The 14,077-nt window shown below is 42.1% G+C and overlaps 2 protein-coding genes across 5 annotated transcripts in view; both read right to left on the reverse strand.

Moving 5' to 3' along the window:
* Positions 1-14,077, reverse strand: part of RADIL (Rap associating with DIL domain) — an 80,525-nt gene that overhangs the window by 48,945 nt on the left and 17,503 nt on the right. The window lies entirely within an intron of this gene.
* On the reverse strand, positions 5,334-9,684 carry PAPOLB (poly(A) polymerase beta). Its single transcript, NM_001194858.2, is given in 1 exon segment — positions 5,334-9,684. A coding segment is annotated over 1 exon segment (1,914 nt). The 5' UTR covers positions 9,436-9,684; the 3' UTR covers positions 5,334-7,521.

The raw sequence follows: 14,077 nt of genomic DNA on the forward strand, positions 1-14,077 counted from the left end.
CTGGTTTCTTCTTGCTGCTTATGGTGAGAGGCAACAGGAGAGAGAGAAATTGAAGAACTGTTCAGCAAAATAAGAACCAGGACTGGACAAGTTTGAAAATGCACAGCCTCTCCAGATGACAAGAGATGCCAAAAGTCAGAAATGGCTTCTGATGGGAGGCAGAGAGGAAAAACCAAGTGTGGGCCTGGACAACCCTTTGCTGAAACCCAGGAAGACCAAAAGGTCAGGGTACCTGGTCACATAAATGACTCAGTAGAGTAAGGGTGTTTCTCATGTATTTTTCTTAGTCAAAATAGAGCACCTCAAGGAAGTTCAAGAGCACTGTCCCTCCACCATCTCACCAGCAACTAAAAGTAGAGAAGGGATTATCTCAGAGACATTTATGGATGTGGCTTCTGTCTAATGGAGTGAATTCTCGTGAAATCCTCATCCGGCCCACAAGTTCTTCAGAAAATTATGCCAGCAGAAACACTGCTGGCCTAGACTGAAAGGAACAGAGACACTGAAAAATGAAGGGGGTGGCTACAGACAGGAAGTAGCTGATAAACATGCTACCGTCCATGCAGAGGGAAAGATGACTCAGAGGATGAAGCCAAGATCCCAGAGGGTGGCACCAACACGACAGAAGGCAGAGCTAAGAGACTATCCCCAGGCTTTGGAATGGAACAAAAGAACTTCCACTGGACTGGAATTTGCCTCACTAGAGTTCAAAAATGCTTTGGGCCAGACCAGTGGCACTTTTTTACCTTCCATTTTCTCCTATTATTTATTTATTTATTTATTGAGACAGGGTCTAGCTCTGTTGCCCAGGCTGGAGTGCAGTGGCATGTTCATAGCTCACTGCAACCTCAGACTCCTAGGTTCAAGCAATCCTCTCATCTAAGCCTCCTGAGTGCTGGGAACACAGGTGTGTGCCACCATGCCTGACTAATTTTTTATTTTTTGTAGAGATGGGGTCTTGCTATGTTGCCCAGACTGGTTTGAACTCCTGGCCTCAAGCCATCCTCCCACCATAGCATCCCAAAATGCTTGAATTACAAGAGTGATCATTTCCCCTCTCTTCCTCTTCCTCTTCTTCTTCTCCTCCTCCTCCTCCTCCTTTTTTTTAAAGACAGAGCCTCACTTTGTAGCCCAGGCTAGGGTACAATGGCATGATCTTGGCTTACTGCAATCTCCGCCTTTCAAGTGGTTCTTGTGCCTTAGCCTCCCAAGTGGCTGGGATTACAGGCATGTGCCACCACACCCTGCTAATTTTTGTATTTTTGGTAGAGATGGGGTTTCACCATGTTGGCCAGGTTGGTCTCGAACTCCTGACCTCATGTGATCCACCCGCCTCGGCCTCCCAAAGTGCTGGGATTACAGGCATGAGCCACCGTGCCCGGTCCATTTCCCTCACTTTTGAACCAGAGTGACTGTTACCCTATGCCTGTCCCACCCTTGTAAGTTGGGAGGGTCGGGGCAGATACTTGTATCTTTAGTGTCACAGGTCCACAGATGGAAAGAAATAGTGCCCCAAGAGTGGTACTTAATGGATTATACCCAGAAGCCCCATTCACACCTGATTTAGATTAAGATGATGAGATTTTAGACTTGAACTGATACTGTAATAGGATGAGAATGGGGGACTTTGAGATGGGGTGAGTGTGTTTTGCATGCGGGTGTAACTATGGGTTACTGCAGGCCAGATGGCAGACTGTGGCAACCAGAATTCTAAGATGACCCCCAGTGACCCTTGCTTTGCATAACCCGCCCTCCAACCTTGAGTGTGAGTGGGAACTGTTTGTGTCATTTCATGATTATGTTTTGTTGTATGGCAAAATAGATTTTTGCAGATATGTAAATAAGTTTATTCATCAGTTCACTTTGGGTTCATCAAAAGGGAGATTATACAGGTGGGCCTCACCTAAACACATGAACTGTTTAAAAAGCAGAAAGGAAGTCAAATACTCAAAAGAATGATGGAGATTCGACATGCCGCTGCTGACTTGAAGATGCTGGGGGTAGGCCGGGCGTGTTGGCTCATGCCTGTAATCCCAGCACTTTGGGAGGCTGAGGCGGGCGGATCACCTGAGGTCAGGAGTTTGAGATCAGCCTGACCAACACGGAGAAACCTCATCTTTACTAAAAATACAAAATTAGCCAGGCATAGTGGCGGGTGCTGGTAATCCTAGCTACTTGGGAGGCTGAGGCAGGAGAATCGCTTGAACCCGGGAGGCAGAGGTTGCGGTGAGCGAAGATCGTGCCACTGCACTCCAGCCTGGGCGACAGAGCGAGACTCCGTCTCAAAACAAACAAACAAAAACAAAAACATACCACTTTGGTATTGGTTGTTTAATTATATTTCACACATATGAAAGCATTTGTAACTTAGATTAATAACAAAATGAACACCATTTCATCCACCACCCAACCTAAAAAGAATGAACTAGTTCCAGAATCACATCAACCCTCCCAAGCACATCTTCCTGCCTGTCCCCACCTCTCATCCTACCAAAGGGAATCACTTTCCTGGATTCCGTGTTTAACATGGCCTTTTTTCATTTATAGTTATACCACACATTTTTGGAACCCTAAATTATACTGCTCTACTTTGCTTATTTTGAAACCTTATATAAATGGTATCACGCTCTGTGCATTTTTCTGCAATGTGCTTTTCCCCCCAACATGATGAAACACAGCTAACATTGACGCAGGTAGCTACGGTTTAATTTTACAACTTTATGGTATTTATTGCACAAATATGCCATCATCCAGCCATTCCCTCATTGATGAATATGTGGATTGTTTGAAACTTTAGGCTATGACAAAACATTGATATAAATACTCATTTTCAAATGCTGACTTTTCTACCACCACGAGAAATACTAGAGAAAATTATGGTATTTAAATGGCACACTGGAGGTAAACTAGAAGGTGTGTAGGGTTCTGGACACGGCTGTGGTCCCGCAGACGCTGGTCACCCCAAAGACTAAGGGGATCAGTAAGATGAAGTACATCAGTGTCCCACAGCACAAGGGTGAAGACCTACGAGTAGAATAATTGGAACGCAGAGTGTGGGCCTGTCGTCAACTGTGCCAGATAAGACCAAGCTGCTTCCCAAAGGGGCCAAAACAATTTGCACCATGTTCTCACCGGCACCGTGTTCGAGTTTCCATTGCTCCTCATCCTCACCATACCTAGACATTGTTAGACTTTTATATTTTTGTTAAAAAAAAAAAAGAAAGAAAAATAAAGAAAAAAGAAATACTTCTCTGGTCTTATATTGTATTTTCCTTATTATTACTGAGATTGGGCAAATTTTCACGTTTATTGGCCGTTCCTAGTTCCTCTTCTGTGAAATGCTTATGCATTTCTTTGGCCCATTTTTTAAAGCTGGGTTGTTGGGGATTTTATTGTTTTCATTTTTCAAGACAGAGTCTTGCTCTGTCGCTCAGGTTAGAGTGCAGTAGCGTGATCTCAGTTCACTGCAACCTCCGTCTCCTGGGTTCAAGCGATTCTCATGCCTCAGCTTCCCAAGCAGCTAGGATTACAGGTGCGCATCACCATGCTCAGCGAATTTCTGTATCTTTTGTAGAGAAAAATACAAAAGGTGGAGTTTCACCGCATTGGTCAGGCTGGAATCAAACTCCTGGACTCAAGGGTTCTGCTCGCCGTGGCCTCCCAAAACGCCGGGTTTACGAGCATGAACCACTGCATCCAGCTTTTTTTTTTTTTTTTTTTTTTTAAAGACAGACTCTCACCATCACCCAGGCTGGAGTGCTGTGGCGCGATCTCAGCTCACTGCAACCTTCATCTCCTGGGTTCAAGCGATTCTCCTGCATGAGCCTCTTGGGACAGACAGGTACATGCTGGGGCTACAGGTACGTGCCACCATGACCAGCTAATTTTTGTATTTTTAGTAGAGATGGTTTTTTGTCATGTTGTCATGTTGCCGAGGCTGGTCTCGAACTCCTGGCCTCAAGCGATCCACCCGCCTTGACCTCCCAGAGTGCTGGGATTACAGGCATGAGCTACTGCACCCGGCCTATTGATCTTTAAAATAGACTTTTTCCTTTGCCATCCTTAATATATTCTGGATAGTAATCATTTGTCAGTTTTATCACAAAATCTTCTCCCAGCTTAGGGCCTGTTTTTCAGTTTTTCACTTTTCACTGTTCATTATCTGATGAAAAAAAAATCTCTTAATTATACCAACCTCTTCTTTTATGACTTGAGCTTTTTTGTGTCTTCTTTATGCTATTTGTTACTTAATTTTTAACTTACTGTTCTGTGGTCAGAGAACATGTCCTATAAATCAGATACTTTGAAGTATGTTAAATATTACTTTTGATATAGCATGAGGTTAATTTTTGTACACACCCAATACTTAAGAATAATATGCATTTTCCAATTGTGGGGTGGAAGGTTCTATAACAAATGTTCACCAGATCACTGATGGCAAACAATGGCTGAGGGGGATGGGTGACAAATCCAGCCCTGGCCATCTGTTTACATATTGTCTATGACTGATTGCCCTCTACAAAGGCAGAGTTAAGTAGCTGCGACAGAGACCTGACGGCTTCACAGAGCTGAAAATATTTATTATCTGGTCCTTAATGCGAAAAGTCCACCAGCCACTACGCTGGACTGTGTTCAGAAACTGTTTCCCTTCTATTTTTATCTGCTTGATATCAGTTAATGAAAGGCTGTTTTGAAATCTTCTATGATAATGACATATTTAGCAATTTCCGTTCATCTTTGTTATTTTATGTTGAGGCTGATTTATTAGGTGTAGACAAGTTTTAAATTATTCAATGTTCCTGATGCGGTAGGTCTTCTATCATTAATGCATGGTCCTTTTGCCCTTAATAATTATTTTTGCTCTGATACCTACTTGAATGATACTGTTATTATACCAGCTTCTTTTCATTAGCATGCCTTTTTCCCATCCTTTTATTTTGGTTGTATCTCTCTTAAGTAAAACAGCATACAGTTGGACTTGGTTTTCCCATGGAATCTGACTGTCTCTGCCTTTTTAAAACACGAAGTTTGGTCCATTTATTGTAGTGACAGATATATTTGGTTTCATTTCCATGACCATAGATTGTGTTTTCTTTTTACTCTATTTTTTTGTATGCTTTCCCCCTTTTTTTCCTGCCTTCTTTTGGATTCTGCTTAACTTCATTTTTTATCTTTACCGATTTGAAATTTTAACCTTTTCATGTTTCCCTAAACCTTATTACATTCTAGACTGAGTAAAGTTGAAAAGTTCATCAGTGTTTCTACCCTCCTTCAGAACAATGTAAGTACATCTGAATTCATATCTTAGATTTAAATCGTACTACTGTCCAGTATTTTAGTTTCACTTTGCTTATTTGCCATTTATTTTTATTGCATTTTTAATGGAGAAATAAGTCATCTGTTTTCAAAACAGTGCTTGAATATACCAGGAGTATAGATACTATAAAACAAAGCAAACTCCACTCACTAGGTACATCACAGGAAAAATGGTCTGACATTCAAGTAATGAAAATTAGAAATAAAAAGTTCCAAGGTTCCAGCTTGGTAAAACAGATACAGTTACAGGTAATGTTTAATAAACTAATTTTTTTCCCAATGTGTAAACAAAATGACCAGACTAAATTATTGCCTGGCCATTTCAACCTAACACCATAGCCATTCAAAATACAGATACTGTGCACACTTCACCCGACTTATTATTGTGGTGAAAGGGCAAAGATGTGAGAAAAAGAAATACTGTACACTAGAGATCAGAAGGTAATGGTGAAAGAAAAGTCTCTACAGCCTAAAAGGACATGACTATATTCCAACTTTAGAAAATTAATCCAGAAAGACAAGAAAAGAGTTTAAGTAATTGCAGTTTAGCACGAAAAGTGCAGAGTCAGAGAAGGGACAGGAGGGGTTAAAGCAAGGCTAATTGGAAAGCCTGTTAAGTTTGCTGTCTAGATTAAGAAAGACTAAACTTTCATTCATTCACATCTGTTGCCCCTCACATTTCCTAAACATAGATGCTCTACTGCTTAATTATGAGGGATCTTTTTTTTTTCAACTTAAAGTATTGCTAATCTTTTGTGGACTAGAAGAGCAGAAAGCCAATAAGATGTCAAGTGCTTGCTAGAAATTACTTTTTTATGTTTCTACATGTAAAATTTAGAGATAAATTTTGATAAATCATTTAAAAATAAAAATGTGCTTAAAATTCTTGAAGAAAATGCCTTTTTGCTTATGTGTGCAATTGGAAATTAACTTTCCTATAAGGAGGTATTCTGTGGAATGTACAAAACTTCTCATATGAAGCGATCAAATGGTCATCCAAGATCAGAAACATATCTCATAGACATTACATTTAGTAAAGTTTTGCTAAAATGTGGTGTTTCATTGTAACCAATATTTCGTGTTTGTGCCATGTGGCCACAGGATTGTCGGTTTCACATCATGGTTTAGAGAATATTATTCTTTTTTTCTTGTGAAATGACACATAAGCATACTGTGCCCATACAAGCAAAGAGAAGAGGGGGAGGCAAAAAGCTTTTTTGTTTTAGGACTAATGATTGAGGAAAAGAGAACATGGAGCTTTGTTAGCTCAAAGAAAATGTTTGATCGCTGATTACTCTCTAAAACAGTTCTACGGATGAAACCAGTGTGTCCTTTCTCCATAGTGTGCCATCAAAACCAAAGACCTACTAATGATTGTTTTGATGTCAAATACATACCTTAAAGTTGACATTTCATTTTAAAGGGTTACAGCTATCTCATAGGGACTGAACTAGATGTACTTTTATGCTTTCTGTGAAGTATAGTACACCACTGCACAATGGTATCCAATTTTAAGATTAATAGTGAACAAACCTCTTCAGGGAAAAATAAAATTCACCAATTTGAAAAATCTAAAATTAGTTCTACTTTCTAATAAAAAATATAAAGTACATCATCAGTATAAGGAATTCTGATACCCGTTTGTATTGCAAATTTTCCCAACAAATCATCAAACATAAATCCAGTCCAGATGTCAGTCACGGGTACAAATATAGCTGAAAGGTTTTTTTCTTTTTAAGGGCAGTAGTCCTTTGAAATAGTTAATGTAACTGTTGCTGACACATTAATAACAGTACCTCTAGCTGTCACATACTAACGTGGACTTCTGATCAAGACTGGCCCAGTAAAGGAAGTTACCAAATAAGCCTCAATCTATTTCAAGTCATTCTCTGTACCCTTCATTCTCCTTCTTTAGTATTTGAAGACGACAGGTTGAGTTGGCAGATATTGTTCATGGACCCTTGACGTTGTTTTTAACCATTCAACCTTTTTTACTGAATTCTTGATAATAGGAACTGGATTTGCAGGGAGAATGGGGATACTGGAAAGATCTATACTGATGTTACCTGAGAGGCCAACAGAGAAGATGCTGTCTGAATTTTTCTAATGGAGTTATACTTGTCTTTGTATTGAGTTTCTCCTCTTCTGTTTTGTTTTTCTTGGTCCTTTCTTCTTTATGAGGCAAGAATATCCTCTAGGCTCCAACTATAGGATTAGATATGTTTGTTGCTGCGTTTCCTGAAGGTCTGGATGGCTTATGAGACATGTCGAAGAAACAACTCTGGCGACCATGGCCTTTGGTGATGGAGAAATGGCAGGCTGAGAGACAGCGTGAGGAATACTTTCATTTAATGCAACCCCTGAACTTTCACTGGTATTCATCTGTTGCAAGGAAATTTCAGTAGCCTGTACGTTAGCCATCGATGCTGTCATTACAGCCAGGGCAGGACTATTTCTACCCTGAGAACTGCTAATCAATGGGCCTGTCTTCATAGTGCTAGTAGATGAAGGCACAGACATGCTGTTTTCACAGCCTGCAGACAAGTCAAAGCTGCTGTCGTTCAGATCTGTCAATCTTCTACCTTCTGTTGCGTGTGCTTTCTTGTCCTGAAGCACATGATGAGGCAGCAGCTGGTGAAGCTCCTTTCTTCTTAAATGCATTGCAGTAATTTTCATACCCATCTCAAACATCTTACTATTCATTGCTTGCCTATAAACAGTATCTGTGAAAGACTGGATATCATAGGTGAGATCAATACTGAGAATTTCAGAGTTTTCTGGCTTTTTTAGCACTAAACCAATCACCCACATTGTACAAAATTCTTCCATATCAGGATTTTCTTTGGGTGCTGGAAATGACTGTGGATTCACATGTGCCAGCGTAATAAATTCATTCTTCTCCAAGCTCCCAACCAGGATTCGGATCTTTGATTCCACCAAGCCCACCCATTCTAAATGCTGTTTTTCTGTTGGTGCACTTGCCAGAAGTACAATATAATGCTTGTACTTCTGAAAGAAGCTTGGAGCTTCAAAGAGTTTGGACCACTCAGCCTTACTCAGCAAAATCTCGTGTGTGATAGCAAGTCCCTGTTTAAACTCCTCAATCATGACCATCCTGGTTGAAACAGACACGTTGTATGTGGAGTTCTGCTGTGGGTATGCTGGTGTGATGATGGGCATAAGATGGTACCTATCACTGGGATTTACTCTTGGGTCCCATACAGGCAAGTTAAGATTCCGTTCTTCAGGCTCTTTCAGTAACACTGGGTTTGGCCATTCCCATTCCGAAAATACCAAGAAGAATTTCCGCACGAGAGTTGACGCTACTGCATTTGGATAAAGCTGACAAGTTCTTGCTACCAGCATGGCCCAGGAAACACCTCCGAGGAAACCTAATATATTGGAATAGATATTGTGGCACTTGGCCCACAGTTTGATGGCTCTTAGAGTCAACCTGAAGTTGTCAATGTTTGGCACTAGATGTAAAATTTCATCGGTTACCCGGCAACCGTTAAGGCTTCTTATGCATCTAATGTCTAAATTTTTAAGCAGACTGTCATCTCTTAGGTCCAAATCTTCTGGAATAGTCTGTAGTGCTAATCTTGCAAATAAAATATCAATCTCTATCCCATCAAAACACAGTTTGATAACTGGCACAAATGCCTCCTCAACAGCCCTTAAATCTTTTACTTCCTCCTGTAGTTTCAGTTTAACATAGAATGAGGTAAAAAAGTCGCTTCGATCCACATGCCTTGGTGCAACGCACAAGGCGTCAATATCTGCACCTTTCGTATGTACTCCTAATCTGTAAGAGCCAAACGTAAAAATCTTTCCGCCAACGTTTTCAATTACAGACTGGGGAAGGCTCTTGCTTTCACTGATTTCGCGTATCCATTCCTTTACCAGATTATTTAATTTTTCCAAAACTAAAATCCTGCGCTGCAGTTCCTCTTCCTCTTCAAAGACCCCGAAGGGCCTGAGGGTTTCTATTAGCCTCTGGGTGAGAAGGCAGTCCGTCTCCTTGGGGACCGCTAGGCTGATAGGCGAGGAGATGCCGTAGCACTTCGGCAGCGGCGCCTGCTGCGGTGGTCCCTGGGTTGTCACCGGAAACGGCATCATCTTTCAGCGCCCGCCCCTCCAGGGCACGTCCCCCACCACCGCGACCTTCGCGGTCGCCGCCCGGGTCATGATCCTCTGAGGCGGGAAGGGCAGGGCTTCTAGCTGCCCTGGTCCGACCCCACTCCCGCTCCCGCTGCGCGCCCGCCGCTTCAGGAGCTTCTCCTCCTTCCCCTCAGTCCCAACATGGCGCCAGACCCCTCAGCGGCCGCGTTCCAGAACCTACCGTACACGCGTGGGCGCCTGCGCACCGGCCGCCAGCGCGAGGGTTCACGGGAGCCACGGCTTTCTGGGCCGAGGGCCCCCTCTCGCTGCGCGGGGGGCTCTAGATGGGGGTGGACAGGGCTCACGTTGTCTATAACCGGCCAAACTCAACCCTTCATTACCACTATTTTACATATTTGCGCAACTTTACCCATCTAATTATTTGCTCCCCGAGTCCCCTGACACCTCAGATGTGCGTCTTTTCTGGGGCACCCTCTGCCCACTTCACCCTAGCGTGCACCCTTTGGAAGTCCAAAGACCCCTTCATAGTGGGAACCCGTTGGTGGAAAGCAGTTTCTGTCTTGTTTTTTGGGCTGTTGCTGGACGTTGGTTTAGCTGGGGTAGCATTTCGAGGTCAACATTTGTATTCTGGCCATGCTTTAAAGGCATGATTCTGCTGTCCTCTGGTTCCCATTGAGGATTCCACAGCTGCATGAACTGCTGCTCGTCTGCCTTTTCTTATGGCAGCTGTAAAAGTCTCTGTCTGATCCCACCACTGTGTGTCCAGGCATAGATTTCCCTTTAATAATCTTACCCAGGCCGGGCGGGGTGGCTCACTACTGTAATCCCAGCACTTTGGGAGGCCAAGGCTGTCGGATCACCTGAGGTCAGGAGTTCGAGACCAGCCTCAACATGGAGAAACCCCGTCTCTACTAAAAATACAAAATTAGTCAGGTGTGGTGGTGCATGCCTGTAATCCCAGCTACTCAGGAGGCTGAGGCAGGAGAATTGCTTGCACTTGGGAGGTGGAGGTTGTGGTGAACTGAGATCGTGCCATTGCACTCCAGCCTGGGCAACAAGAGCAAAACTCCGTCTCAAAGAAATAAAAATAAATAAATAAATAAATAAATAAATAATATATAATCTTACCCAGGATACACTATGATTCCCGAATCAGAAGTCATGCTTTTCATGATCTCCAAAAGCTTCTCAGGCACTTCCTCAGAATATGCTCTCCCACCTGTCTCCTGCTTCTTTTCATCTAGACACGCTGTCAGCCTTCTCACTCTGTCCTCCATGTCTCTTAAGCCATGTGTCTTTCTGGGTGATGCCAGATTACCTCCAAGTCCTCTCTTCAGTTGTATTTAGTCTGCTGTTTAAGCATCATTGAAATATCCACTTAAATACTTGTATTTTTATTACTAGAAACACTATTTTGTTCTTTTCCAAGCTTCTCTTCCTTGTAGATGGCATTCTGTTCTTTCATGTTTTTCCCCCCACCTTTTATTTCTTTAAACGTGTTAAACATACATATTTAGTACTCTATAACTAATGATTCTAATTCCAAATGCTCTTGAGAAACCATATAGTTTGTTGTTGTCCAAGAACTCAAGAGTGGCACTCTTGTGTCTCGTAATTTTGGATTGTGAGCTCATTTCTGGTGAGGCTTGGAATGCCTGTGTAGAGGATGTGTCCTTCCAAAGAGGATTTGCTTTGTTTCCAGTAGATGTTCTTGTACACTATAGAATTACATACAGTGTAATTTCTTATCCAGGGATTATCCACAACATCTAGGTGGTGCAACTTTGAACCCCAAATACATGTGAGAGGACATGTGGTTTTCAATTCTAAGGAACAGTCTTTAGTTTTTCCCACCCAGGTCAAGAGAGAGAACTTCCTTTGCCATCTCCTTTCACCAGGTAGCAGATTTTTCCTATTCCATTTTTCACTCAATGTGTCACCCTTTGAGGATTCCAATTGTATTTGGAGGGGTCTCAATTCTAACTTCCTACCTTTTAAGGTCCCAAGAGATTTCTGTCTCTTCTTGGACAGCTGCTAAACTTAAGTTTCTCAGTTTCCAAGACTGGCAACTGCCTCTAGGGCGGTTCTAGTTTCAGAATCAGCTAAAATTCTGAGGTTTCAAGGCATCTCTCTTTTTTTCCACCCCTAGAGATTTCCTTTATTTTCCTGGGTAAGATATGCATTAAAAAAATGACTTCTTGTATTTATCCAACATTTCCAGGCACTTTACACAGAAAGATTTTCCAGGATAATTAATCCCATATATTGCCAGAAATATAAATACCTTCTTTTCAATCCATTTCAACATTGGCTTGCATGCTCAAAAACAGCTATCAGAAAGGTCTTTGGTGACCTCCATGTTGCCCAATCCATGACCCCAATGATTTTCATCTTCTTTGACCTATCGTAGCTTCATCTTGGCCTCTGCAACACCATACTCTTTATGTTGTCTTCCACATGTCTGGCCACTCCTCAGTCGAATTTGCTGATTCCTCCTCCTTTACTTGACCTCTAAATGTTGGGAGTTCCTCCAGTTTGTATTCTAAGCCCTCATTTCTCCTCACTGCATGTACATTCACTGCCTGGTTAATCTACTGATTTCCACAGCTTTAAATATCTCCTACTTACAGATTAATTCATATTTTAATCAGACTCTGTCTGAACTCCAGATCCATATTATCTGACTGCCCATGGTTGCCACCTATATTTGAACTCCAGATCCATATTATCTGACTGCCCATGGTTATCACCTGTATTTGGATCTCTTTAACTTAACATAGTTTAAAGAGAACTCTAACTCTTCCTCCCATAGTTTGCTTCTCTCTCAGTAGTCTCCATTTTAGGAAATGGCATCTCTTTCTATCCAACTCTTGATATGAGAAACCTGGGAGTCATTCTGGACACCTCCCTCTTTTGCATTCTCAACATCCAATTCATTTACAAGTTCTGTTGATTTCACCTCCAGAATATACTTAAAATCCCTCTACTGCTTTCTACCTGTTCCCTTATAACTCTAGTGCAAGCCACCATCAACTCTCATTTCAACTTCTACAACAACCGAATTAATCTCCTATTATTGACCTTTTCAAAGTATTCTCCACCTAGGAGCCAGAGTCATCTTTTAATCCCTCCAATGATCTCCCATTATATGCAGTGTAAAATCCAAAATACATAACAAGCCAGATTGATCTTTCCCCCAACTATCTGTCTAGCCACACCTGCTGCAACTTTCCCCTTTGCACCAGTGCCTGCCTTTGCTTCATTCTCTCTCATCCCTAGATCTCCGCACAATGCTGTTCTCTCTGCCCAGAATGCTCTTCCTGCCCCACCAACTGCCCACTGCTCTCTACCTGGTTGGTGTGTTGTCATCTTTGAGACTGGCTTACATTTCACCTCTTCAGAGTGAATTTCCCTCACCCCCATTCCAAATGAGCACCTGTGCTGCTTTTTCATAGCACATAAAACAACTTGTAGTTGCAGTCACGTACATTATGACATTTTGGACAACAGGCCATATATACAATGATGGCCCTACAAGAATATAATATTGTATTTTTACTATTTCTTTTCAGTGTGGTTTTTTTTTTTTTTTTTTTTTTGGTTCCCAAGTTTTATTCAAGAACGCTTACAAAATATTCCAGATAAATGAAATTTAATCCTTGTCTTCCTCCTCTTCTTCATCCTGGTTCATCTGGAAGTAATGTAATTCGTAACTCTTTGCTGTTAGCAACTAGGCGCAGCCCAATATTCTTCAAATATTTTCTTCAAATACCTTTTGGAGAAAGGGACCTTGGATGTCACAGTGATCTTGCTCTTGCTCCTTTCTATGGTCACCACCCCTCCACCAAAGTTCCCAGCTTTTCCGTTCACTTTGATCCTTTCTCGCAAAAACTGCTCAAAATTGGCAGCATCTATGATTCCATCTTCTACAGGGTGGGTGCAATCAAGAGTGAACTTCAGAACCTGCTTCCTCTTCTTTTTTTTTTTTTTTTTTTTAATTTGAGACGGAGTCTTGCTCTGTCGCCCAGGCTGGAGTGCAGTGGCTCGATCCCGACTCACTGCAAGTTCCACCTCCTGGGTTCACACCATTCTCCTGCCTCAGCCTCCTGAGTAGCTGAGACTATAGGCACCCGCCACCACGCCTGGCTAATTTTTTTGTATCTTTAGTAGAGACGGGGTTTCACCATGTTAGCCAGGATGGTCTCAATCTCCTGACCTCATGATCCACTCACCTCGGCCTCCCAAAGTGCTAGGATTACAGGCGCGAGCCACCACGCCCAGCCAGAACCTGCTTTTTTTTTTTTGCCCCCCTTCACCACAAGGTTTTTCACAGGAGCTATGGCAGCAGCAGACGCAGAAAGGGAAGTGAATGAACTCCTTTTCTGTGTTTAGATATGTTTAGACACACAAATACTTACCATTATGTTCTAATTACCTTTAGCATTCAGTATACAGAAATATACTGTACAGGTGTGTAACCTAGGAGCAATAGGCTATGCCATACAACCTAGGTGTGTAGTAAACTATACCATCTAGGCTTGTGGAAGTCACTCTGGGATGTTCCAACAATGACAAATTGCCTAATGATGGATTTCTCAAAACATATCACCATCATTAAGTAGTGCATGACTGTACATGT

The sequence above is a fragment of the Macaca mulatta genome, chromosome 3 (assembly GCF_049350105.2).
Source record: "Macaca mulatta isolate MMU2019108-1 chromosome 3, T2T-MMU8v2.0, whole genome shotgun sequence".
NCBI classification, from domain to species: domain Eukaryota; kingdom Metazoa; phylum Chordata; class Mammalia; order Primates; family Cercopithecidae; genus Macaca; species Macaca mulatta.